The 26,217-nt window shown below is 52.3% G+C and overlaps 8 protein-coding genes across 8 annotated transcripts; 5 read left to right on the forward strand and 3 right to left on the reverse strand.

Moving 5' to 3' along the window:
- Positions 1-687: 687 nt before the first annotated feature.
- On the forward strand, positions 688-2,006 carry AYL99_11642 (hypothetical protein; the record flags this gene model as incomplete). Its single annotated transcript, XM_018843147.1, has 2 exons — positions 688-1,064; positions 1,118-2,006. 2 exons carry the CDS (start codon positions 688-690, stop codon positions 2,004-2,006), a joined length of 1,266 nt encoding a protein of 421 aa, XP_018687474.1.
- Positions 2,007-2,942: 936 nt separating this feature from the next.
- Positions 2,943-4,157, forward strand: AYL99_11643 (hypothetical protein; the record flags this gene model as incomplete). Its single annotated transcript, XM_018843148.1, has 3 exons — positions 2,943-3,346; positions 3,410-3,866; positions 3,924-4,157. The coding sequence occupies 3 exons, from the start codon at positions 2,943-2,945 to the stop codon at positions 4,155-4,157; spliced, it is 1,095 nt and encodes a 364-aa protein (XP_018687475.1).
- Positions 4,158-4,607: 450 nt separating this feature from the next.
- On the reverse strand, positions 4,608-5,012 carry AYL99_11644 (hypothetical protein; the record flags this gene model as incomplete). Its single annotated transcript, XM_018843149.1, has 2 exons — positions 4,608-4,745; positions 4,776-5,012. 2 exons carry the CDS (start codon positions 5,010-5,012, stop codon positions 4,608-4,610), a joined length of 375 nt encoding a protein of 124 aa, XP_018687476.1.
- A 2,611-nt stretch (positions 5,013-7,623) lies between these two features.
- AYL99_11645 (hypothetical protein) lies at positions 7,624-9,123 on the reverse strand (the record flags this gene model as incomplete). The annotated part of the gene is made up of 2 exons (XM_018843150.1): positions 7,624-7,931; positions 8,802-9,123. 2 exons carry the CDS (start codon positions 9,121-9,123, stop codon positions 7,624-7,626), a joined length of 630 nt encoding a protein of 209 aa, XP_018687477.1.
- An 837-nt stretch (positions 9,124-9,960) lies between these two features.
- On the reverse strand, positions 9,961-11,141 carry AYL99_11646 (hypothetical protein; the record flags this gene model as incomplete). Its single annotated transcript, XM_018843151.1, has 3 exons — positions 9,961-10,157; positions 10,777-10,828; positions 10,896-11,141. The coding sequence occupies 3 exons, from the start codon at positions 11,139-11,141 to the stop codon at positions 9,961-9,963; spliced, it is 495 nt and encodes a 164-aa protein (XP_018687478.1).
- A 3,110-nt stretch (positions 11,142-14,251) lies between these two features.
- Positions 14,252-15,460, forward strand: AYL99_11647 (hypothetical protein; the record flags this gene model as incomplete). Its single annotated transcript, XM_018843152.1, has 1 exon — positions 14,252-15,460. One exon carries the CDS (start codon positions 14,252-14,254, stop codon positions 15,458-15,460), a length of 1,209 nt encoding a protein of 402 aa, XP_018687479.1.
- Positions 15,461-16,084: 624 nt separating this feature from the next.
- AYL99_11648 (hypothetical protein) lies at positions 16,085-16,378 on the forward strand (the record flags this gene model as incomplete). Its single annotated transcript, XM_018843153.1, has 2 exons — positions 16,085-16,159; positions 16,229-16,378. 2 exons carry the CDS (start codon positions 16,085-16,087, stop codon positions 16,376-16,378), a joined length of 225 nt encoding a protein of 74 aa, XP_018687480.1.
- An 8,098-nt stretch (positions 16,379-24,476) lies between these two features.
- Positions 24,477-24,774, forward strand: AYL99_11649 (hypothetical protein; the record flags this gene model as incomplete). The annotated part of the gene is made up of 2 exons (XM_018843154.1): positions 24,477-24,607; positions 24,702-24,774. 2 exons carry the CDS (start codon positions 24,477-24,479, stop codon positions 24,772-24,774), a joined length of 204 nt encoding a protein of 67 aa, XP_018687481.1.
- Between the last annotated feature and the right edge of the window lie 1,443 nt (positions 24,775-26,217).

Genomic DNA, 26,217 nt, shown 5'->3' on the forward strand with positions numbered 1-26,217 from the left:
CTCAAGGACAGCTTTATACAATACAGATACGTGTTCAACCCTCTGACTCTTCGTCTAACGATCCCACCCCAAGGCTCTCTGACAAGGCACTTGTGGAAGTCATAGCGTTCCGTGTGATGGATATTAGTTGGTCGTCCAACGGACCTTTCTGGTAGGTATCCGGCAGCTCCTGGCTTACGGGCTGCCATATCGAGAAAGAGTAGACACGGCTCGTGTTTGTTGGACCTTGCGACCCGTCCGGACGCTGACCCAACAAGACAGATAGCAATAGCGATGAAGGAATAGCCTCGAGACGAGCGGCTATTGCTGTCCGTACTGGCCTTGTGTACCTGTCGCTGGGCATGATTGAAGAAATCGCAGAGTGCGTCTGAGTTGCGGCAAGGCAAGCGTGCAAGGCCATCCAGTTTTTCCACAGCAATCCACGAAGCCACCCTGTCACGAAGCAAGAGTCTGCTGTGCATCCGTAGGCAGTCGACAAAGCAGCCATGGTGAATCTGCCGATAGCATCAACAAAGGCTTCTGGTGGCATTGAGGTCATTCCTGCTCCACCGTTTTGGTACACGCGGTAGATACTCGACCGTATACAACATTCCTCGCGGGTAAAAGTCAAACACCAAACAAATCTTTCCTTTTCTTCTATCATCTCCCATCAACGCGGTGAAAGGATTGTGCAACTCGCTTCACAGGATGGATCCGCGCTCAGACATCACACTGGAGCCTGGTGCTCCTGGCCAGTCACCCAGCTCGCTTTTGTTTTTTGATGGTAACACTGCCTGCGTGTCGCAGCCATCACCACAAAATATCCCTGACTCCCGTCCCAATCTGCCCACCTCCACGGACGAGACCCTCGATTCTGTCTCAACAATCACACCGCCCCAAGTTAATGATACGCCTCTACAGCATACTGTACTCCTGAACCAAGCAGACAGAGTTCGGGCAGATCTAAGAGCGTACTTGACCGGCAAGTTCCTTGAATTCGCAGACAAGCCCCGCGAGTATATCCTACCTACGTCGGACTTTCACGAACTACTCAAGAATCCTAACTTTGAGTCTGACAGAAAAGAGTATGCTCTCCTTGTGTGGTCTCTCCCAAACCAGATACTAACATTACTCGCAGGGCTGGAGTCAAATTCTCATATAACTCCCACACGTCAACCCTCACACTCTTCACTATACAAGGCGCGAGATACGCTTTCATTATCCAATGGCTTACTACTATAGCCCTAGCGAAATTAGATCCGTCGACCGAGGATAAATTTTACCTTACAGGTAGCGGCGACGAAGCCTTCGAAGGCGAATGGAAATGGTCTATAAAGCAGCCAGACTTAGCTATTGTATGGAACGAGGACGATACCTCATTCGAACTACACACTGTTGTCGAGATCGGTATTTCACAGTCATACGACAGTTTACTTAACGTTCGGGATCTATACTTGAGAGGCACATCCACAGTCTCTAGGTTCGTCTTGGTCAATATTGTCACGGACCCCGAGTATAGAAGCCCAGAGGGTTTGAATATCGACGAACTGAAGAATATCCGGAAAGCGGATTTTCAACTGGATTCAAATCAAGGGCCACTTTGGTATAAGGGTGTCCAATGGATGGGGAAAAGTACGCTTTTGTGGGAAGTCTGGGAACGAGGTCCGAATAATGGAAAGCCGAAACGGGTTTTCTCCGCGACTATCGATCCCGACGACAGCAGAACAGAACTCCCATTCTTCGAAATACCGGCCACAATCACAACTGGTATTAACACTGTGACAATTACGCCGACGGATATTAACAAGCTTTACGCTCGTCGGTTCAAATATCTGATTATTCAAGAAGCCTACATACGGATTTTAAGATATGTCAAGAGTGTGGAAGGAAGCCGACAGTATACGGCGGATTTGGCTGGGCGGAAGGACGAAATAGACGAGAACAGATCGAAAGCCAGCGAGGAGCGTACAGAGCGCTGTAGAATTCCAGCGGAACGTCGAGAGAAGGCGGCGGATTTGGAGGAGTAGAAGGACGATCTTACGGTCTGTCAAGGCCTGCGCCTGCGCCTGCGCCGTCGGTGGTGAAGCTACCATACATAAGTCTGGGCACCCTCAACAGCCATTCCTCCTGTTCTAGCTTGCGCCGTAATAGTTTCTGAAGCCGTTCAACTGGAACTTGCATACGATCGCATTGAACTAACAGCCACCCTGCTCTACCTGAAACGAATCTGAGCTAATAACAACAACAATCCTGACCATTCTTGAGGCACCGGAGTCCGATCACATCAAGCTCAGTGATTCAATACCAGTTCAGATTTCATCTTTTCGTCTTGATCGACTTTTTCAATCGCGAATGAGTCCGCACGCGGTCGTTCCAAGTCGGCTTTCTTTTGCTTGTCGATCAGGGATCCCACTGGGAATCCTTGGTGCACCCAGACAACCCAAGGCGGAGGCTGCTGTGCATCCGTGTGCAGTCAACAGAGACCCTGGTGGTGTTCACTTGCAATTATCAGCAAAACCACCCTGTGACCAAGGCGGGAACTACTGTGCATCTGTGCGCAGTCAACAAGGCGCAGGTGAAGTCTGTTTGCGGATATCGCAGTACCATCAACAAACACCCCCTGTCATCAAGACTGGGACTGCCGTGCATCCGTATGTAGTCGACAAAGCAGTTTTGGTGGATTTGCAGCCCGAACAAAGACGCCCTGTCGCCAAGGCAGTGACGGCTGCACATCCGTGTCCGATCAACAAAGCCCTGGTGGTGTTTGTTTGCCGCTGGCGATCAACAAAGAATTCTGGTCCATCATGCACTAAGGTGTTCCTGCTCCACCGTTGTTGTACATGAAAATGCAAATACTCGACCGGAGACAGCATTCACTGCATATAAAAGACGCGCCCGCCCACGCACTGCCTTGCTATCTTCACCATCTCAAATGGCGACATATATATAAATCACTTCACAGGATGGATTCACGCTCAGATAACGCGTCGAAGCCTCGCCCTCCTGGCCGGGCCCCCGGCTCGCTTTCCCTAACCGATGGCGACACCGCCTCTGCCTCTGCGTCCGCGTCCGCGTCCGCATCTACGTCTGCCCCTGTCTCTGCCTCTGCCTGCACGAGTCAGCTACCGACACACAAATCTCTTCTCACAGTAGAGGACAAGCTAGACAAACTGCAACAGCCTGCGGACTCCTCTCCCGACCTCTCATCCTCTAAATATCCATTCGAACTGCAACAGGTTGCGAGCTTCCTCCATAATCAAACAGATTGCGAAGATCAAATTATCGATTTCTTCCTCCCCGTAGAGCAATACCGGCAACTTACGGAGGAATTAGAGCGGTGCGACAGGTTTGCGGGATCGTACGTCAAGTAGGTTTCCGCGACTGAGAGTCAAATAGCCCCCTTCGAGACTTCACTAACTGTCGACGACAGAGTTGACTATTCCTACACTACCGAGACGTTATCTCTTAGAATCCCTAGTGTAAGACACGAAAGCGTCGTTCGATATTTTAATCATCGTCTGGATTCTTTTATCTATGGACCCGCTATGATTGAGTATGCCGCATCGCTTAGAGATTCCGGCTCCGGAAAATGCGAATATCTATCAAAAGATGGTAAGGGTCTTATCGAGCGTCACCCTGATATCTCAATCACAAACAGAAAGAAACCCGCATGGCCAGTCCTAGTTTGTGAAGTCGCGGACTCGCAGAAAACAAAAGATCTACACAGACTTGCACGAGAGTATATCGAGCAGACTAAGGGTAATATTCGGACTGTGATTACTATCGACTTCGACTATCCAACTGGTAAGGGAGCATATATAATAGTTTGGAGAGCAAATTTTGATGAAGACGGGAGGTTTAAGGAGGTAGCTTGCGGCGACATCGTGGTAAGTCAATATCTATCCTCCCCGTCCGTAATATCAATAACTAATTATATCCACTAGGAAATTCGAAATAAGGAGGGTACTAAGAACCCCGATCCCGAGGCCGGAGTCTCCCTATCGCTCGACGACTTTGGCCTTACTCGAGAAGTGGAAACAGGCGCGGTTAATCAGGTCTTCACCGTCTCCGTCGACGATCTGTACGCGAATTTGGAATTTACGGAGAGGGAGATCGAACGGGAGAAGGCCGCGAGGGACGATACCATAGCGCGCTGGAAGGCAGGTGCGAAGGAGTGAGCGAAGACATCATAGCCGCCCTGTGATCAAGGCGGAGACTGCTATGCATCCGTGTGCAATTAACAAAGCCCTGGTGGTGTTTGTTTGCAGCGATTAACAAAGGTTTCTGGTGCATTATGCACTTGAGGTGATTCCTGCTCCACCGTTGTTGTATATGAAGATGCCAAAGACTCGACCGGATACCACCCTCACCGCCTACAAAAGACACGCCCCACCCACGCACTGCCTTACTGTCGTCACCCTCTGATATGAAATATATGCCACAGGCTTCACAGGATGAATTCACCCTCAAATAACGCGTGAGAGCCTGACGATCCTGGTTAGGCGTCCGGCTCGCTTTCCTCTTCTGACGGTGATCACGAACTGCGCGCCGTAGCCATCATCACCATAACAGTCGAATCTTCAGCCACTAAACAATCAGTTGCGTCTCCAACCACCCACTCACTGTGATCAATTGCAGAAGGTGCTGAGATGTACAGAAGGCGTTACCACATATAAACGTCTTCTCACGCCGGTCGACGAACCTGTCAAGTTCACTATTTCTCGAGAGTCGTAGTTGAAACTTTGTAAGAAGACTCCAACTTTGACCTGTCGCCACTCTGTCCGTCAGCGAATGACCATGGCACTTCCGTTCTCGTCGTGGATCAACGAGAGGAGGACGGTGTGCACCACCCCCAAAGCCTGCCCGTTCGCGGCGTCCGGCCGGAAGACGTGGTGAAAGCCACCGTAGTGTTTGCGTTCCTCGATAGCCTTCCGCGTTGCAACGTGCAGTCCGGGGACCACGGCCTCCAGCATATAGGGCTGATTAGGCATCGTGCGGGCCCGGCTTGTATTGACGTTGAGGCCTGGTGGCATTATGAAGACTCGCCAGTGCTCGAAAGCTTGCCATGGCCGAAGCATCTTTGGTGCTCAAGGCCGCGGTGCGATCTTTGTTCTCGACCCTCTCCAGATTCGCACGTAGTCTGTTGTCCTTGACCTCGCTCACGCGAAGAGGGCGCCCTCAGCTGTAGTCCCTAAATGTACCAGCCGCTGGTTTCTAGTTTTCCTTGGTTTGGGCAGCCAAGGGCCCTGTGCTGGTGGATTTTCCTTTGGTACGGGGAAGGCTCGGCTGACCTACCTAGTCAGCACAATGATTAAATAATGGGCATATATTTTTCTTTCTCCGAAATTCCCCCACACCAAGACCCCCTCAAGACGACGAGGGCGAATCATATCGACTCCCGGTCCTGTCAGGTCAAGACTACCACCGGGGTCAGTCGGCAGCAGGACCTGGGGTTCGAATCCGACCGACCTCAACCTTATAAAGTAGCGAGTTCGTAGTATAACCGGCCGAGAAAAACCAACCCGCAAGGGCGAGTTTCGCTTATCACAAACCAGGTTAGGTTGACCTGCTTTGTGATAAGTTTTTGCCATTTTGATCGATGTTTTTTTGACCGTTTGCATGAGCTGTGGTATGTTGTGCTTGTTCCTACTGCCGCAGAGACGCTTCAGCTCACGGATTGATCTGGCGGGTTTTTGGGGTCTTGCCTGCCTATCTCCCCCGACCCGACCTATGTCAGAGCCCCCTATGAGTGTAGTCCTCATGCGGCCTTAAGTCAATGCAGGAATCGTGAACGAGGAGGAGAGCTGCCAGCCACGGCGTAACGGAACCTAACTTGAATCACCTTCCCAATACCCTGTGTTCTGGGAGATCAGAAGATGACCAAAAACGTAATGACCATGGCATTCATAGCCGATAGGATAAACAACTCTGACTATAAGAATTGAGGTTGCGTGTGTCGATAATACGGTATCGGCGGCTGACTGTGAGCGACGGTTTCCCCAAACTTGCACGATCAAGTCATGCCCGCCGGCCATGCAGCACGACGGGAATGGAGCTCAGGCCCCTTCCAGCACACTCAGATCACACTGGCTCACCCGGACCAGGGGAAGGACTTCTCATTGTGCTCAATGCCCTGGTCAACACTGCCTCTGCTCGACTATCCACACCGGCTGCGAGTGAAAGAAACGGCGACACAACATAACTGGACACGCGTCTCGGCCAATCCACCATCTTTCCACAGATTTTTTCTCCATCCAATAATACTCCCTTCCCCCAACTGGAACTCCGTGTCCATCACGTTGAGACTTTGCTCGAAGCGGTTGAGGGTTTTCGCTTGCTGTTCCCGGCGCGCCCTCGACCACTGTGCTTCTCCGACAACTTCCCTTCCTCGAAGTCGAAGATGAAGGTGTTCCACCGTGGATATCAAGTCTTCCAGCTGACCCAGCTCCTCTCGTCCGTCTGGACCTCCTGGTCCATCTAGTGCTTTTTGTAGTGGCCGCTGCGCTCGCTATGTGTGATGCTTTGAGTCCGCCGACCAAAGTTTGCCATGGACGTGTCCGAGGCGTCGTCGAGCATCTGCCCAACTGGTATTTAACGGATCGGTGAGAGGCAGACTGGAATGGCGGGCCATAAATCCCAGCTGCCGCCACTGATACTGGTGAGCGTTCCCAGCGTGAGGCAGATAGGCCAGGCGAAGCGGGGGTGTTGAATATACGTCGTCGACTGGTTACGATGGTTGGCCATCCTGATCCGCCTGTGCTTCCGCCTGTGCTTTGGAGCTGGTCCGGAGTATCTCTATGTGATCTGCATCTGCCAGCACGTGTACTGATTCGGAAATCACTTGCTGCGCAGCGGTGAAAGCCAATGAGTATCATTGCGTCAACAGTGTCTTGGTATTGTGTATGCTAGGACTAAATGTCGTTGCAAATCATTTCCTCCCTTCGTACTTCATTCCGCGTTGTCTTGTGGCTCCACTTCTTGAATACGTGGTATTACTCGTATTCTAGTCAGGCCAGCACGACCGACACGTCTCAGTAATGGAACGCCTGCTTGTGCCACGTCGGACTTGCCCCGGCCCTGGACAGCGTCCTTGGTCAAGGTCCCGTTCTTGACCATAATGGTCATGATCGCGTAGAGCACGTGAGCCAGAAGCCTTCACGGATAGGCATACTGATGGAGCTCGCGTCAATGTGATCAGTTGACAATGTGGAAAGCTGTCAATGGGGATGGCTTCGCTTGGAGGGGTACAGAGGTAGGGGAAGTGGCGGCGCTCGATGCCAGTCGCTGAGCGGTTGCTGGACAGGGGGTCCAGGATGCTGGTAGTGGAGGTGGAACATGCGAGTATAGGTGAGAGGTCTAGGCGGCGGGGGACGGAGGTGTTGTGGGCGGCGGAGGAATGCGCTTCGAGTTCAGAGGACGTGGGAAGGCCGGTAGCGGTGCTGTAGCTCGCGAGTCCAACCCGGTACAAGCCGGGTGTACTGTGGCTCCTCTCTTGATAGACGAAAGGCGAGTGGATGGATATATCGAGAGCTTTGCCGATGGTCCTGGGTGAAATGCCCGAGACAAGCTGATCTGTCTTCTGTTCTGGTTTCGCCCGAGATGGCTTGGATGCGGTCCCCGACTGCTGATGATGAGCCGCGTCGGTCATATGATGGTCCTCGTCTTGGGAATTGTGTCCAGGTGCGAATCGATGTGGATCACGCTGATCGGTCCGTAGGCCTTGTTGCTCGATCGCAGCAGCGGCTGTGTGATCGTGTGGTCGCCAACGAGCGTGATGATGCGCGGGAGCGTCTTACCGGCCGTGAAGATGCCCGGATCGTTCGCGGCGGTGTATCGCCTGCGCATGAGCAGCGTGGTGTGCCCGTCGTCGATCTGATGCAGGGTGTAGTGGTTGTTGTACCGTAACGTTCTCGTCGCCAGAACATGCACAGAACCCAGAGCCTGGCTCTCATCTTGAAGTGTTAGGGTTAAGGTGGTAGCTACTCACGAGGTGACTGGGATGCCGCCGCAGTCAATGACGTGGCCTCAAAACCTGAAGAGGTTGTATTTCATGGTTCTGTTTGTATGTATCATCTCCCAATGCGTTGGTCTCTGTTTCCTTCTACCACAGTTGTTGCTGGAGTGTTTGTTCTTCTTCTTCCTCTTCGTGGCCTTCAAAATCTCCAGCATTTCAATGTTGAGCGTGTACAGGAGACGACGGATGTGTCGATTCAAGTCCCGTTAGACGAACAGCAGAGAAATATGGAGGAGGACGAGTAAGGCGCAGATATATCTGGTGTAGACGAAGCCGAGTCGTGGCTTCATCAAGTCAAAGTCCCCTCCCGTCCCTTCTGGGGGATGATCTGGTGGGCGACCTTGTCAGTCAGTTAGTGCATATACTGCGCGGGAAAGTCTGGCATACTCACTCTACGGTCATGCGATGGTGTTGCTTTGGCGATGACGTTACTCTTGGCTCTGTTGTTCATTTCGAGTGCCTCCGCTACCTGTTGGTCGTCATGCCGGATGGTGCGCCGGATGCTGATGCTTCCTCCCTGACGTCATCGAGGTTCTGCTCCAGTGAGCGCAATGCGTAGCTCATGGTTGCGATCTGGTCCTGTGAATTGTGGGAAGTACTAGTGTCCTGCACCTGGCTGAAGTTGAAACGATGAGAGAGCTTCAGGGCACCGCTGCTCCTCCTTGCGTGGTGATCTGGAGGATGTCGGTGCCAACGAACATTTCTGGCGTAACGGGGAGTGCAGCTCCACGTTGTCACTGACGGACGGATTTGTCTCCTATATGGTGGCGAATTTTTTAGTCTTGGCTCCGTCGTGGCGATGGCTCACTCGGCTGCACGCCCCTGAGATGGTGGTAATAGCTCCCGACAATGACGTTCGAGACGGGTAGCTGAATATGAGACATTGTCAGATCGGTACGAAATTTGCATACTCTGGGAACTTCAGCTGCATCATCGGGTTTGCCGGCGGTGGTAACACCAGCAAGTTTCGCAGGCGCATTCAAATCGCTGAAACAGGCTGCGAGGTGTGAGCGCGTCGGGGACTCCTGAAGGCACCAGTGAAGCAAGTAGGGGTCTCCCAAGGGTTCAATGGCCTTGAGGGTCGTCCTGGAGGTGGCCCTGGAGCTGATCCTGGAGATGACCGTGTACATGGTATTGCGGGCAGTCCTGGGGATTGCCTGCTGGGCGCCATAGATATCGCCATCGCCGCCAACAAGGTGTATAGGTATTATAGCCACATAGGTATGTTTTCCTGGCAATTACAGAGACCAGTCCTCAAGCTCGGCTTTGACTGCGAGTCTAACCAGGGTTTATAATGCCACAGTTTCACCTTTGTAATCAACACCAGCAGAGACTTCAAGGGCTGGGAATTGCTTCGTGTAGAGAGCTTCGAGGAGAGAAGAAGAGCTTGAGCTGACCAGCTGCGGTTCGAGAGGCCTGTGAATCAGTTATTTTTGCAGTTCCTCAACTGAGCTCACAGGCAGCTTTTTGGGAGAGAGTTGCCACAGACGAACTGCAGATACTAACCGAGCAGATTGAGACTGTTTAACACAGATTTCATGTCGTGGTGATGAAGTTATTGTGGATGACAGGTGGTTTGGTTGCTGTAGTAGCCGCCATGAGGTGCAATAATGCTGAGGCGGAAAAACTAGATTGGGGAAAAGTGACGTCATCTGTGTTCTAGTCTACTCGCGTCCCTGCGCAGCCATGAACATGCTTGGAGTACGACCGCCAGGCAGGACAGAGCCATCAAGTATATTCCTCAAACTGCGATACCTGATTCGTCGCGCCGACCAAGATCTCCTTATCATGATGGCGGCCCTAAATCCAGACGTTGGAAATGTGTCTACAAGCGAAATCATGGCTTCAATTCGGACAGCTCGGTGGTCCCGTAGGCACGAACAATGCAGGGACTCGGCTCAAGAGAGGGGGGAAATCGAAGGCGAGATCTGAAAATGAGACGTCTTTCCATTCCAGGTGCTTCGACCTTACGATGAGTAGCGCATGAGGATGAAATAAGCCCCCATCAAAGGCCGTTCGGCGGAAACGCTGAGACCGGCGGCGAACGTCGAGCTTCCAGATCTCATCGACGACCTCCCCCGAGAGCCGGACGAGTATCGCTCCTTGGGGGTGACCAGAATGCAGATCTTTCGACGTGCACGACCGAGCTCAAGGAACTCTGGGACTGGGAATACTCAAAGGCAGGATTCGCAATCAGCGCAAGATATAACACCATCGGCAGCGTCTTCTACCGTTCGCATTAGCAGTAGCGCTAGTAGCAGTGGCAAGCGAGTCCGCGGATAGACGGCTAGGCTAGTGGAATTGAAGCAACATGGCTTTCTACCTCAGCTGAAATGAATACTAAAGTTTGCTATATAGAACAGGCGGCGACGAGGTCAATGATAATCGAATAGATAGATTTCACCTTGGAGAGAATTCATTTCCAAACAAATTCAGATTCTACCGAATATCAAGCAAGAATGAAGTTGTACAAAAACGCTGTCGAATACGAGGGCGAAAGACATTCCCAGGTTCGCGGAACAGATGTGACGACAGAAGGAAGGCGAGAGAGGTCCACCCGCCTATTTCGTATCTGGTCGCTGCCGTGCTCTCACCAGTAATGCTGTCGACACATCCAAAAGTTGCGACCTCGGTTCCAAGCCGGGCGTCCGCACCCTTGATAACAGATCCTAACAATCTTCCGTTCACCACGACCCCGATGATATGCAGACTGAGAGTTGTAACCGTAATTCGTGGTCATGAGTGTCAATATTGAGGCGTTGTAACACCACTCCTGTGCCCACCGCCAATCTGCTCTTCTTGGACTTCGATCATATCTCCGTCTTCCATATCAAGCTGCACGCATTGGTCAGCAAGGATCTGATTTGAGTGCTGCGCTCTTTCGTCGACCCATCACTCTCACCTGATCCGGTGTATCCCCGGGATTCAGCTTCTGTCCATCGAACAAGAATCTTGCCGACTTGGAGTCTTTACCCTGTCTCTCACAGAAGGCTTGCATCAGTTTGTTGAGTTTCGTGTTCCCCCTGATCTTGAAGTAAATTTGATTGTCGCCGTCGGTGACCCTGAGGTTCAAAAAGCGCTTGCCGGGGATAGCGGCAGGGGGGGCATCGGCGGCGCCGTTTGGCGATCCTTGGCCATTTTCCGTCATGCTTTTAGCTGTGGATGGTGTTGAATCAAGAGAGGGAGGGCGAACGATGGCAATTACCTGCCAGAAGCGCGTCTCCGAGTTAGCGACTGTTTCAAGGAGCGGAGGCTGGAGTGTGGGAACAAACAAACCTGGTCGTATATCTCCAACGAGTCTTTATGTTAGGGGCAAGTAGTTGCGGAGAGTAGTGATGGGAATAGAAGTGTCAGTGGAGAAATGTGAATCAAAGAGAAGAGAAGGGCGAAGTCTTGAGACGGGAGGGAAATTATATATTGTTTGCAAAAGTCACGGGACACTAGCCCCTTGGCACGCTTGGCACGCTTGGCACGCTCCCGACCACAACACCCCTATGCACTCCATCTAGCGAAGCGTCAGCTGAGCTCGTATTATCGGCCTTTATATACAACGGCCACGCGGCTGATCGGCCACGTCTTACCGGCGGTAATTGACTGGCTGTTGAAAGCAGACGTGACGTGGCTTCGGTTATTTCCGCCTCGTCTTGCACCTCATCGCCGCAGCCGGTGCTCCCAACTCGCCCATCACCAATAGCTTCACCACCACGACAACATCAAATCTTCATCGAACAGTCTCGATCCGTTCGTTGATCATCATCCAATTCGTCTGTGGCAACCATCACTCCAAAAACCCCCTGTGTACAGAATTGTGGAAACGTGAAATTAACTGTTTCGCAAGCCTCTCAAATTGCTCCCAGTCAGTCAGCGAACCTCTTCTTCACTCCGATCGATCCCTGGCCCTTGAAGCCCCCGCTAGCGTTGGATAGAAAAGGTGGAACTGTGGCAGCACAGACTCTTGTCAGACTCGCAGTCAGAGTCAAGCTTGAGCACAGGTCTCTGTAGTTGCCAGCAAAAGTTAGCTATTGGGCTACAATACGCATACATTTGAGGGCAGCGATGGCGACGTTCCCGGCTCCCCGCGAGCTATCCTCGAGGCCGCCCCCAGGCTCGTGGGACCTTTTGGAAGACCCCACTCCCTTCGCTGGCGCCTTGGGGATGCCCCAAGGTATGCACGCCTCACAGTTCGTTTTCACTATGTTGATGAGAGTGTGTGCGGATCAGCTGCAAACGGGTAGTGCAGTGAATCGTGACAGGGAAGAGGCAAGTCAGCAGAGGGAGGTCTGTTTGATTTTGGCCCGTTCAGAGGCTGCAGGTCTGAATGTGAGAAAGAAGTTGAGACCTCAGGCAGCCAACCAGTTGCAAACTAGCAGGGCAAAGCATCGAGCTCCGCAAATTACGGAGCTTGCCATTCCCACAGAACTCCCCAGAAGCAGCCGTCTTCGCCATTGACCTTTTTGTGATTCTCGCACCGCTCGCGGTTTTCTCGAAATCTGCTGCACAAGAGAGTCTTCTTACCCCACCCCACCCCTCTCTCTCGCCATCGCTCAATTTATAAGATATAAAGACCATCCCCGCTATAGGGCGATCGGGAAATACAGATTGAAGGTTGAGGAGGGAGACGATGGTTAGCACGAGCCCGCATCGTCGACGAAAGGCCCTCCACCGCTGAGACCGGCTTGGAGGTTGTTGAAGCCGTCGACGTCTCTCTACGTGTTCTGCGTCCTCACTGTGCTCGGGCCCTCTCCATCGTAGGCCTCTCGTTTCGCCGACTCCCGAACGGTCTCCCGGCGAGTCCGTACGACCCGGTGGTCTCGTTTCCCGTCCGCGTTCCACTCTCATCAAACCACCTTCGTCCGGCAAGCTGCGTGATGGCCACGGTCCTCGAGACCTGCCAGTCTTACATCCTGTTGCCAGAGCTGTAATTTCTCGGCCTACTCCGGCTTTCGGACCGGGAGCCGAGTGCGGCACTAGGATAGCACGCTGAATAACCCTCATCGACTCCTGGTTCAGGCCAAGAGAAGTGTGGCAAGGGGAAACGTCTGCTCGATACATCAGGAGATAACGCAACTTGGATCTATCTATTCCTCCAGCCCCCCCCAAGGTGCAGACGCTTGACGAGCTTGTGTCACCCGGGAAACAGGGCTGTTACAATGACTGTTACAATACGCTTCCCGGCCGACAACACCCCATGGGGCGAATGGCCCCCATCAGGCGCTTGGCCCCCATGGGGCCAACGGCCCCCAATACCAAGTCGGCCCCCAATTCTACTATCGAGCTAGAGCTATAATTATAAGATCTAACTAGAAGAGAACTCTAATATCGAATATAGTTCGCTATAATACTAGAGTCTTATAGAACTTTAGGCTACTAAGAAAAATCTAACTGAAAATCTAATAAAAGGATTTCCCGAAGCGAGTTAATCTCTTTTTATATAACTAGTTCTACTTATTAAGAAACCTAACGGAAGTCTCTATCCCTATATAAACTATTGAAAATTAAATATAATAACTCAAAAGGAATAATATCTACCATCGCATATCGATAAGATATAATTAAAATTAGATGAAGTGAAGATTTTTATAAAGCTAGATATTTAATAAGTCTTCTATTATATTTAAATATACCTACAGTCCGAAGAACTAACTACTCTCTGTATATAATACGTAGGCTTTGACGTGGGTCGAGTCGGCCCGTCCTGGGTCGAGTTAAGTAAGGTTCCGGGTGGGGTTAGGCTGGCTCTTATCTAGCCTAATAATATAGTTAGTTAGGCTAGTTAACCCTCTAGCTCGACCCGAAGGCCCGTAGGCGACCTGCAGTTTAATTTTTAAGGCTATACCTTCCTCGTAGAGTAACTCGACCTTTAAAAAGGACTATAATCGCGGGGTAACGACGATATTAACTGTCACCCGGGAAGCAGGGCTGTTACAATGACTGTTACAATACGCTTCCCGGCCGACAACACCCCATGGGGTGAACGGCCCCTAATGCCAAGGCGGACCCCAATGCCAAGACGGACCCCAATGCCAAGTCTACCCCCAACAGGTATACACAGAAAGAGATAAATAGGACCTCTATTCTCGCACTGCTGGAGAGACCCTCAACAGTGCGAGAAGTCGATGTCTCAAGGACAGCTTTATAGATACGTGTTCAACCCTCTGACTCTTCGTCTAACGATCCCACCTCAAGGCTCTCTGACAATTCTTCTCGCACTGTTTCGAGGATCCTGACGACGGATACAGTCTCTCGGTTGAAGCACTAATGGCACCAACAACACGCCACCGCAGTGGAGGCGGACCAACCGTGCCTAGCTCACGAGACGCGTCCCACGCTACTATTAGCGATGAGGAACATACCGAACCTCCTGCGGCAAGCACGCGTCAAGCGCACTACTCGCCACCTGACCGCGAGAGTAGTGAGACCACTCAATCAAGCGGAACCCCAGAACTAACTCAAGACCTCAACGCGATAAGGCTCGCGGCGCGTCACGCAGAACTAAAGCGCAGAGTACTTGAGAAAAGACGACTTGAAGAGATTGAGAATATGGAAAGAGAACTGGCTGGTGAGACACCAAACAATCCGGTGCAGATAGAAGACACCACGCCACCAAGCCGCAAGCGCAACGCGGAAGACCCTACGGACCGCGCGGCTAAGTATCTCAAGCCGAACCCTCCTAAGGAGTTCAAGGGACAAAGTCTCGGCGAGCTCCGTGCCTACCTCGACGCATGGCAACTGCGATTCGGTATTTACCCAAGCCTCTCAGACAAAGAGCGCATTGCCCAGGCAGCCACTTCACTAGGCGATATTGCGGCATCTCGATGGCTAAGAGAACCAGAGTCGCTCCGACCTACCACTTGGATAGGGTTCTCAGAATTCCTACGAGATATCGTACAAGACCCTACGAACCGCATAGCATCCGCACTCAGGAAGCTATGGCGCTACCATCAAAGCGATAACCAAAGCGCAAGAGAAGTCCTGGAGGACCTGGCGCGCCTACGAGAAGACGTGGCCACTCTCAAAGAGGAAGAAAGACATGCATGGGAATTCCTCCTGGCCCTCCGACCAGAGACTCAACTCGCTGTGCTCCGGGAGCTACCAAAGATTACTAGTCAGGAACTTGTCCTACGCTACGCAGAACGACACGAGGAACTCGCGCGGACGTACGAGGGCCAAAGGGGAGGTCGACGGTCACAGGCGAATCGCAAGCGCCTCGATACGCCTACGGATACCACTATCACCACCAGTCAACCACAAGCCGATACGGAGACAAAGAAAGACCGCCGACCAAGATCCTCCTATAAGAGAGAAAAGCGCCTTGCAGGCCCAGACGATGAATGTCACCTTTGCCACGAGAAGGGGCATTTCCAACGAGACTGTCCTAAGAGGAACCAAGAGGATAGTCAACTATCCGCACCCTTATCGCAGGCAAATAGTAAGCGAAAGGAAAAGGATGAAAAGACAAAAAAATGAGGCCCAGTGGCCTCAGCGCCGCTATGACATCCTGAGCAGACCTGGATCAGATGTTGGCGAGCAAGCAGTTTGGGCATTGGGCAACATTGCAAGCGACTCTCCTGCTTTCCGTGACTGTGTCCTCACCCAGGGTACCCAGGTTGTTGATGTGAATGTCTCTCAGGAGTGCCATACTGCACACAACTCCCTTTTCTGCATCTCTTTTCGCTGCGACCGAGCCAATCAAGCCGAAGAGAGGACAAGTTGGAGATTGCTGCCAATTGCTGGATGAGGCTGTGGTGGTGGGGTTTTTTACATTGCGTTCGAAGACAGGAGTGGCTGAGACGGCAAAGACACTTTCCTCTCGAGATGGAGACCAGGAGGCAGGCACTGTTGGGCAGGTCAATGTGTTACAAAGCGAGGGTGCTCTATCGTATTCCAGAAGTTTTCATCATGCGCTCGCTACCGGATTGCATGTCGTCGACAAAGGGAGTTAAGTGACTAGGGTCACGCTCAGCGTATGCTCCTCAAATCAACCTTCTCTCGAGCACCACCCCCTCCTCCCTGCGAGCCTTCGACCACCTCTCTGTTCAACACGACGTGCCCTGTATCGTCCCAATGTCGTGATCGTTCGTCAGAAGCGCCATGAGTCTGACCTCCACGTCAGAAGTAGATACGGAGCTAGATGTGGTCGTCGGCTTCGATAAGCGTGTAGCCTGGGTAGGAATATTCGGGGCTTGCCCAACCTGCAGGTTATCCCAATCGATCTCTTGGTTGGTGACATTCAAGGCATTCCAAGAACAACCCAGCCAGCTCGTAATCGCCCGACCAAATTCGCCTGCAACCACCACGGAAGACGTTTTGGACGAGTTCAAGAAATTCGATCTGCTCCTCTACAGCGGTATGCGTTTCGAGCCTGACCTGGCCGCTCGCAAGTAGCTTTGGTAAGCCAAGGGCTTACGGGAAACCTCTATGTGAGCCGGGAGCAAAAAAGTTCTAATCCCACCGCGGTCCGATGTCACCTCTCCCCTCCTCTCGATGATGTGGCGAGACCCCCTGCTACCGGAGATTTATTTACTAGGTGTTCATTTGTTGTGTCCGTCCCCATGATGGGTTGGACAACCTGAACTCTTCTAGTAATCTCCTTTGGCAACAGTAAGCCACATCATCGATAGAAGGAGGGGGGGCCCCTCCCACCAACCTGATAAAACATGAACTCTTGTCCCAAATCTCAACTTCGAAGGGTAGCTTCGGGGTCTCGAACTGTTGCACTTGCTTTCGAATTGAGAAATGTTGAAAGAAATTCCGGAGTTCCTAAATATATGTATCCCGCCCAGCGGGGCGGGCTACCCCTGCACGAGGCTGGCTACCTTATCTTTCTTGCTGCCGCAGCCACACTAGTTGGACTCTCTCGTCTCACAATTCATATTACAAATTGCACCATGACACTGATTCCTCCGGTTCCAGGTTGAGCCGTGATCCTTCCTGAGACTGTCCCTTTCAATTGGCATCGTCACGGTCAGTAGAGCCCTGTGGAAGTTGCATACGATCGCATCAAACCAAGAACCACTGCGCTGTGCCTGAAACGCGCTCAAGCCAACAACATCAATCTGACTGCCCTGAAGCACCGGCATGCGATCGTATAAGACCCAGTGGCTTAAGACCAAGCTGGATTCATGTTTTCATCTTGATCGAGCTTCTGAATTATCAGTGAGTCCGCATGCGATCATTTTGGACCAGTTTTCACTGAACGATACGGTACATGATCATCCATCAACATCACTTCATCCCTTTCATCCATCATCCATCAATTCATTATCACTCATTGCCGAGCCGTTCATTTGTAATTCCATCAGCTCTGCGTTCCGCAGACTGCGCATGATTAGTTCACCACTTCGCTTTCTTCCCTCGAGCAACACGAACTATAATCGTTCATCCGATTATCCATCTTGTCTCCAAATCTACAAGGCACCGGAACGAGCCTTCGAATCTTACACCGTAATCGACAACAATCTCGGCAAGAGTCAAGGGATGAAAGAGAACAAGACCTCTCTCTCCCCGTCGCCCTCGTCTCCTCTAAGCTCGATCCGGTGGAGAAATTACACGAGTAGAGGAATCTCAAGCGCCTCATGCATAAAATGTCTTTGAATAGGGATACGAGTATACTATTATACCTGAAAATGGGCAGGGCAGCGGCGTGTGGGCGATCGGATGGGGACGCAGAAAGAGATGACTTTCTCTTGCTTGTTGCTCCATTGTGCACTCAAGGGAGCCCTGGAAGACGTGCGGCCCACATTGCACCTATCTGGGTCCGGAAGCTTTTGTTCTTTAGGCAGATTTGCGGGATATACCTTAGAGAGCATCCATGGTGCGGTTCAGCGGCTGCAGGTACTATGACTGCTCCCAAAGCCGTGCTGCCGGTCTCTGTGGTCTCCTGTGTCTCGCCCTGATATCCGGCCGATAACCCGTCTCTTGGGTTCCACTGCCATGGCTGCAAGTGGATCTGCCGGTTCCAAGATTTTACGAGTGATCGAACCTCAATGACACGAATTGATAGACTGCGCGCGTGGTGCTCAAGCCCGTAGGGCGAATCAGGCCCATCAAGAGATATCTTCATATAGGCAAAGACAGCCTTGTCAGGCATAAAGCAATGAAGTGTATGTTGGTGTCAACCAAACCATCCTGGTCGCATGGAGGAAGGGCAAAGAGAGCGGTTGAGCTTGTCAAACCCCAGAAACCGTAGATTCATACAGGAACCGCGTTCTTTGTTTCGCGCTCCCACTTGTGTACAAAGTCACGGATGTTGTGCGGGAGGGAGAGTGCTGGACAGTTGGTGGAAGTGGAGTGACATCCCGACCGCTTATGCACTTCACCATCGATAGTGCTGCGAGGGACGTCTGCAAAGCGCATCTCTATCTGTCAGACAGGGGAGAGGGAGGAAAGCTCTTGATTATTGAAACTCATCGGGACGATCCTGGTGGGGTGGCATGATAGGGGGAAGATAGTTCTATTGGTGTGATTTGAAGCCACCCTACTCGCTCAGTGCGAGGCTTGGTAGTGGCGAGAGTAGATAATCATCTACAGCAGCATCCGTTCCTCTTTCACAGTCGATTACGGGTGCATGGCCTCTGAGATGCTGAAGCTTGGGGAGATAGTCCGGGGCCAGGGACGATCCCAGGAACAGGCATCCTTCGACGTGAAAAAGAAGACCAGAAAAGAGTCAGTCGGGGTGGTCACGATCTGGGGGCGACATGACCAGCGGTTTTATTCCCAGCATGTCGATTTGAGACTCAAATTTGGACCTCAAGTCAACCGCCTATTGTGCGCAGCGGCCGAGCGCGGACTAGACAAGACGGGAGCGTTGATGAGCGAGGCACATATCTCGAACCGCTTGGAAAAACGCCTCCGTGGTCGTTCAATTGCCTCACTTTCCTCCCGCTCTTCGCTGCTTATCGCTGCCTTCTCCAGCACCCAGGCTAGAATATCGTGTGGCCTCGCAATGCTGATCGACTTCTCTCCAGTCTCGCTTGCACAGCTCGCGCCTTTCGTGACTATCGGCGACTCTTCGACGAATGTCCCTCACCCTCAGTTGGTTCCTGATGGACGGACATCCGTCCACAGTGATATATGTAGAGATGCCTCGCTAGGAATGCCCCGGGCTTCCCAAAGGCGTGACGATCCGGGATACCCATTTCCCCTCTGTCAATGTATCTTCCCTTTAACGTCACCGGGCCTTTGGCACACTTGCCAGGGTGGTGCAGGAGGCCATTGATGACTAGCCATTGCAAATCGTTGGAGTGGCATTCCGAAAGAGTAGCGTCTTCCCTGTGCGCAATTTCTAGTCATTGGGCTGTGCTCGACTCGCCCCGCAGGTCCAAAGCGAGATGAGTGATCCAACACTTCGCGGGCTTTACTGTGTGCAATGCGGATTCGTTGGAAAAGAGGCGATTAACAGAGAGTCCCTCGAGCATGCATGCCTATTCATCCAAAGTTGCAAGAAGCTGCCTGTCACCCACAATGCCAACATCGGCTTTCACCAAGAGGATAAGATAAGGCAGTCTTTACTGCCACCCAATAGGTGTGTCGTTGTGTCTGGATGCACGAATAGATGAAGCAAATGGTGAAAGGGGATTCTAGGTTTCACCAGAAGGTCCCTGCAAGTCGGTTTACCAGCGCCATCAGCTGCGTGCTGCAGAAGTCTGGGCTAACGCGCAGCCGGCAGCTCAGCAGCACGAGTATGAGAAAAGAGGAGACTTCGCGGCGTGGAAGCGGCCGGAAGACACTCTCCGGGGTGTCAAAGATATGTTCAGAAGGGGCGGTGGTGCGTACGTGGTTATGGAAAGCAAGGATGGATATTACCTGAATTGTTGAGAACCAAGTAGATGATGCCCTGACCTTCGTACTATGATTCATCAATTCAAGCCACCCGGTGTGATAACATAGCCCGAGTCGATTGGTGTCCCCGGTATTCATCAACGCGGGACTTATAGGCTGCTACAAGGGGTCTGGCCAAAAATATTTCTCAGTAGGGTTGGCTGCCAAAGCCTGGTAAAGTCAATCTGGAACTTCTGCCTGCTCTCCACCAGGCCACGGCCAGAGACAGCTCTCATTAGAGCCAGGTGAGTACTGCAGGAAGGAACGACATTCTTTACGAGCTATACAACACTACATCTAGCAATGGCCATCACGATAACCAATCCAGCACCATACTGAGCGTAGAAGGAGACCTCGCACCGATGAGAGCACCCCCTCTGTCGGCACAATTCAACCGTATGGCCATGACCTCAACAGAGCCGTCCTCTTCTGAATCAAGCCACAAATGGAAATAAGTCACGATGCCATGGAGAACATTATATCCACAGCAGAGGAGGATAGTTTCCTGTCTGGACTTCGACAGGGCACATGTAAACTGTGGCAGCATATTAAAGACACTGACTTCCGAAGCCAGGCGAGTGAGCCAGGCAAGCACAGCACGGAAAGTGGCGGACGTACGAGGGTGAATCGCGTAAAAAGAAGCGTGGAAAATTCGAGTTCGCAGGATTTTACCGAGCCATTGATTGCCTCAACCCAAGGCCTCATCGTCATCGCCACATACAGTGTGCGTAGGTAGATTGAAAAGTGCACGGCCACTCTGATTTTGGCAGCCCTGAATGCCGGAATATTTACAAAATCCTCCCCGTCTGGAAATGCTCGATTTGCGACCCACTGCTCTACCGGCTCCTCCACTGATTTTGTGGTGAGACATGTCTTGTTGCGCGCGGTTTGCAGCAGAGCAAGCACGTTGCTTCTCTCGCGTGACGCAGTACGAATTGAGGTCTCAGCTGATGTCGGTGAGTTATCACGGACTAGAAGAATGGAGTGGATGCTACAACTGCTCAGATGTATCGGGCATACACTGTCAAGCTAGGGCAATAGTGTTTTTATCTTCAGGATCCACTATTATCCTCTTGTGTTGATAATCTCGTTCTTGTTCTCAAGGTCTGCTGCCAGGTACGTCGCACCTGGTGCAGCCTCTGTTTAATGCCCGCTTGGATCATGGCTCGTCCGGTGGTGAAAGGGAACAGGTTGGATTTGGTGCACAGATTATACATCAAATAGATGGCGTCGAATTTCTCTCGATCGGGCACGGCGGCCCAGACGCAAGCGGTTTCATTATTCCTTTCTTTATTCTTGTCTCTCCCCCTTACCTCCTTGTCGCAATATGTTTCTCTCCCTTGCATACGTATCCCTTGTCCTGTTTCTCTCCCTTATGTATACTCCGTGGGTCCAGCGCGGGCTCCTGGAGTCCGTGCCCTCCTCCATTGGTCTATATCTCTCGTATAGTGACGTGACTGTGCACGGTCTTGAACGGCGGAAGGTCTCCTCGGCGCTGGTTCTCGGGAACCGAGGCTTCTTCTACGTTCAACCCATCACAATCAGAGGGCGAACACAAACGTTAACCTAACTGCCTGGGCTCTGGGTGCCCCAGTGATAGAGTCGAGGTGTCCATGTCACTACCTATTTAGTAGCTTTCTCGCCAGTGCCTTTTGTCACGGCCTGGGAAGCGGCCAGACACGATCAGATGTCACCAGTGTAACTAGACGCGGTTACATATGGCTAGCTGCGTAGTGACGTACCGCATAACTGAGAAAAGCGATCCGATTGGTCCACACGACAAAAGGCAGCTTAGCGCGCATTCCGGTTCGCCGTCACCGAAAGGTATGGCTTGGCGCGACTGCGAGGTATTTAACCCAGAGCGTCTACAGTGCACCTTGCTTTTTCTCCCTCCCTCTCTCTCACACATACACACTTCTTTGCTCTCCTCAGCCCTTCTTGTGAATATATATACACAGGCAATACGCAACTTTGGAGCTTTCTCCTTACCTGTGTGCAGTCCCGCCCCGTCATTTCAAAGAGAAACCACGGCTCTCGTCATCACTTTCCCATTGTGGACGGTTGGGGGCACGAGATACGCCGCTGTTTACCCTGCTGCTTGCCAACAACGTCTAAGAGCTGAGAAAGTAGCCTTGTGTTCCCCCTCTATCGCCCACACCCACCTCGGTGCTTCACGTTTCAGTACGACCGATACTCTCATGGCCCGAACAGCATCCAGCAAGACCAGATGTGACCAGACACGGTCATATATGGCCAGAGGTGATGAGGAGGTTGAGGTTTTGTTTGGCGCCCTCGAGGCCAGAAAGAGCGAGGATGATCACTACAGCCTGCACATTACGGCATTCTGGAGTGAGTGCAGCTCAAGGACTTCATATGTCATGGAGACATGAGTTACGCGCTCAGCCCGTGACTATATATATAGTAACCAGAGGGCACTGTGAGTCAACCACTGCCGATACACAGAGTCAGACTGGTGCATCTGTTACTGGAGCAATGCGACTAACAGTGCTGGGTGATACAGCTACGCCAGTAAAGGAAGCCCATGCCTCGGAAACCTTTGCCTGCCAGCGTGGCCACACCTGGATGAAAGCGGAAGGGCGCGGATGCCGACCAAGGAGAAGACACCGCCGCTTTTCGCGCTCTAGAGGCTCTGAGTGCAAAGGACACCTCTCCCAAGCCAGATGTATCGCGGCATAGAATATGGAGGGACCGGTGATGGAGGCGCACCGAACAAGGGCGCTCCTCCAAGCGCGCCGACGTCCTCTGGTGCGCCACCGCCGTATTCTCTGACGCTCCCGTGTTAGAGACAATCTGGCCGGACGACAATACAGTAACAGGCCTTAGAGCTGGCACCCACGATCAAATATATACACCACCAGCGGTGGGGACGGCGGTCAAGTTTACCGACGTCAACCTTTTGCCGCACTCGCAGTCATCAACTTGCCACGAGCCGGTCTTTGCAGTGTTGGGCTAGACAGAGGTCATCATTGGTCATGTGTCGGTCTGGCTTCGACGACCCGTCACCATCCTGCACCATCTGACCAATTTGTTCGTTGAAGCTCGCGTCCACACAATACGAACCGTGCGTATCGGCCATGAATGGGCAGCTATCCATGTCGTCGTCGTGTATCCTCTCTACCCGAGATATAGATGAGGAAGAGAATGAGAGTGCCGGTCTTAGGTCCGAGGATGCGAAGGCTCCGAGCTGGTGGCGGCGCCAGTTCGGAGGTCGAGAGCCCGACCAGCAACACACATGTTGCCGCGGTCCTGCAACCGCTCCCGCAGTTCATATCGCCCCGGACCCAGGAACGGAACACACCAAGACCTCGCTTCTTCTTCAATATAGTGACAGAGGAGGCAGTGGCTGGGACAGGAGAGACGATATACTACTGATAGTCTCCCCAGCAACACACATCTTCCCCCGGTCGTCAAGCCCTCCACGGGGTTCACACTGCCCGCAGCACAGGAACTGAACACAATCCTTCGAAAACACATTGCCCTGCACGAAGGCACCGAACACATAGTGCCATGGGCACATATTACCTCAAAAGTATATTACCTTGCACACGGGGGGCGAATGCACAGTGCCTGGACACAAGCACCAGACACGCAGTGCCCCTGACGTAGGCACCGAACACATTACCTCGAAACCACATTGCACTGCCCACAGGCACTTGATCTGGGCGCAGGCACGGATCGCACCAAGACCTCGACTCTTCTTCAATACAGTGACGGCGATAGGGGAGACGATAGCCCACCGGCGTCCTCGCCAGCATCAGTGGTCTGACCCAACTGCAGCTGCCGACCGAATCCATCAACCCTCCTAGACGCTGTTGCTATTTTTAGGCGACAAGTGACCCAGCCGGCCTCCAGTCCTTCTTCCTTGATCAAGGCCAAAGTGACGTTTTCCTCTTCGGCTTCGACCCCCGAACTAAATCGCTAGTCTTGTGAAACCCCAACCCACCAGCGGGGCCCGTACACCAGCGCCTAGGACAAATTTCGACTCCGTGTCGGCAAGTCACTGAGCCCTCGGCGAATGCAAAACGAGAGTCGAGACCGCCCCGACCACACCGCGCGGAAACATCCAAACAGCATGGACTTTCTAGACGAGATGCTCTCTTAGGCGACTTTGAGTCCAGCAATACATATGAATATCAGCTTTGAAGCCCGTGATAGCCTTCAGGGACAAACGCCACACAGAAGAGGCTGCTGTGGAAAAGATACGGGAAAATGCATGGGATGCGACAAAGAAACGAGTGTAAGAGGTGAATCCTGCTGCTACGGCTCCTCCAACAGTAAGGCAAAATAGACAGAGCGCTGTGTCGGCCTATTGAATATTACCGAAAAACGATCCAACGCCAAACTCTCAAGGACTCCTGACGTAAAGACTGAGTGTGATGTGGTGGGGATTGTCAAGGAAGGTTTCGAGAACATCGTGTTTGGTAGGGGGGATGAAAACGCCGTCAATAACGGGCAGCCTGGTCCGACGGCACGGGGAGGATGGAGCTCCAGACCAAACACGTCTGGCTGCTGAATCTGCACAGAACCGCCTTCACAACGAGTCTCATGCGGCACGCCAACCAGATGCTGTGGACAGTGAAGCGGACATGGCGGCTGAACTTAAGGCTACGATCGAGCTTCGTAACAAGGATCTGTCCAACAAATGCTCGTCCAAGGCAAGATCGCGTTGGACGTCAGGATCTTGAGAGCAACTAAGGCCTGCTACAAGTACCCTGACCTGTGGATGATGGAAGAAAACCCCTCCCCGAGTTCGACCTCCTTTCTCAATCTCAAGTGAGCGTCCTGGCCAACCATGATGGTCGAACCAGTGTGGAATGCTCAAAAGCGGCGCTGTCGCTGTGCCTCCTGACTTTAACGATGCCTTCAGAGGTCTTACCAATGGCGACGAAGTGAACGGTGACGACGAGCGCAAGATGGGGGCGTGGACGTGGCCGCCATGAATATCGACACCGTGTACTCCGAGTTCAATACCGTGGCGTTCTGCACCAATCTCGGCAACAAAGAGTTTCAGGGAACAATCCCGTTTTCGATCCTCAACGTCTTCGAGCGAAAGGAGAGGCACCACGATCTTCCAGGGACAAGGTCGCTCGGTCTTCGTATTCAAGAGAGGGGACCGACACCACGTCTTCGAGAGCAAGGGCAGACACGACGGTCTACATCAGCTCATCTCCGATAGCGAAAAGAAATATCCCTGTCGGGTGCACAAGCCGCTCCATGGCGTTCATATTGCCCTGGACACAGGCACGGAACACACCAAGGCTTCAACTCTTCTTCGGTACAGGGACAGGGAAGACGATGTCACCGTCACCAGTATCGGTAGTCTGGCCTAACTACGCTAGTTCTGTTCTCAGCCAGGTCACAGTTGCGCGTGGCGGCCAATGTAGGTAGCTCCTAGAACCGAGACTGGATAAAGACACAATATTATCCAGCAACGTCGACCACATAACCTTCCAGTTGCCTGTTTTCGCTCTCATTTCCCCTTTTCGGGCATCCGGACAGGACGTAGTTATTATCCCTGTAACAACTCTTCCACGTCACATATCTCCTCCTGCAATCTTACCTATGCGTGAATCGCCACAGGCTTCGTTCTCGAAGCAAGTTCTTTCTTTGTTTCGTTTGTAGTCCGATTCATAGCTCTCTCCCTCCGACAATCGTCACGTCATATCTATCGATACCAGTTAACGCGGAGGTATTCAACCACCGCGATAACTGGCTGCCGTACCAACATACCCCGCTTCTCCTAACGAGTACCCAATGAGACTTCGGAAGCGTCTCGCGGAAGACCGAAGCCGCTTCGGGCCTGAATAGTAGCTCGCTGCCGGCTCAGCTTTCTACGATTTTTATGTCGACACGATCCTGGGATATCGCCAATGCAGGTGTATAGCACTTCTGACACATTGCCGGAGAGTGTTTCACGCGGCAAGAGACTCTCAAGCTACCAACAGCTACTCGAGGAGCACTACAGCCGCTCCAGGGGCGAGGAGCAACTCGCTATCGAACGCGGTTTTTTCCCTTTTTGGCGTCAACACTGCCCCTAGTACATCGCCAATCCAAGTTCGCACCGCTCTTGACGCACTCTCCGAAGATATTTACTACAGATTGAGACGCGGAGGCAACTGGTGGAAGATTGAAGACGCTTCAGAAAAGACTGGAAGCTCGCCGTCTACCGGACTGGTGGCCATATCTACGTCGAGACGACCCTGGCATATTGCCAATTCAGGCCCACAGCTTATCTGCTGCATTACCTCAGTACATCTCACATGGCATGAGCCTCGGTCGCACTATCTTCATCATAGGCCCCGGTGCGCGCGTCGGGGCCACTGTGCATTCAGCACCCGTGTTCAAGGCAATGTGCTCGGACAATGCATGAATGTGATATGAAC

Source organism: Fonsecaea erecta (genome assembly GCF_001651985.1).
Source record: "Fonsecaea erecta strain CBS 125763 chromosome Unknown Scaff15, whole genome shotgun sequence".
NCBI lineage: Eukaryota > Fungi > Ascomycota > Eurotiomycetes > Chaetothyriales > Herpotrichiellaceae > Fonsecaea > Fonsecaea erecta.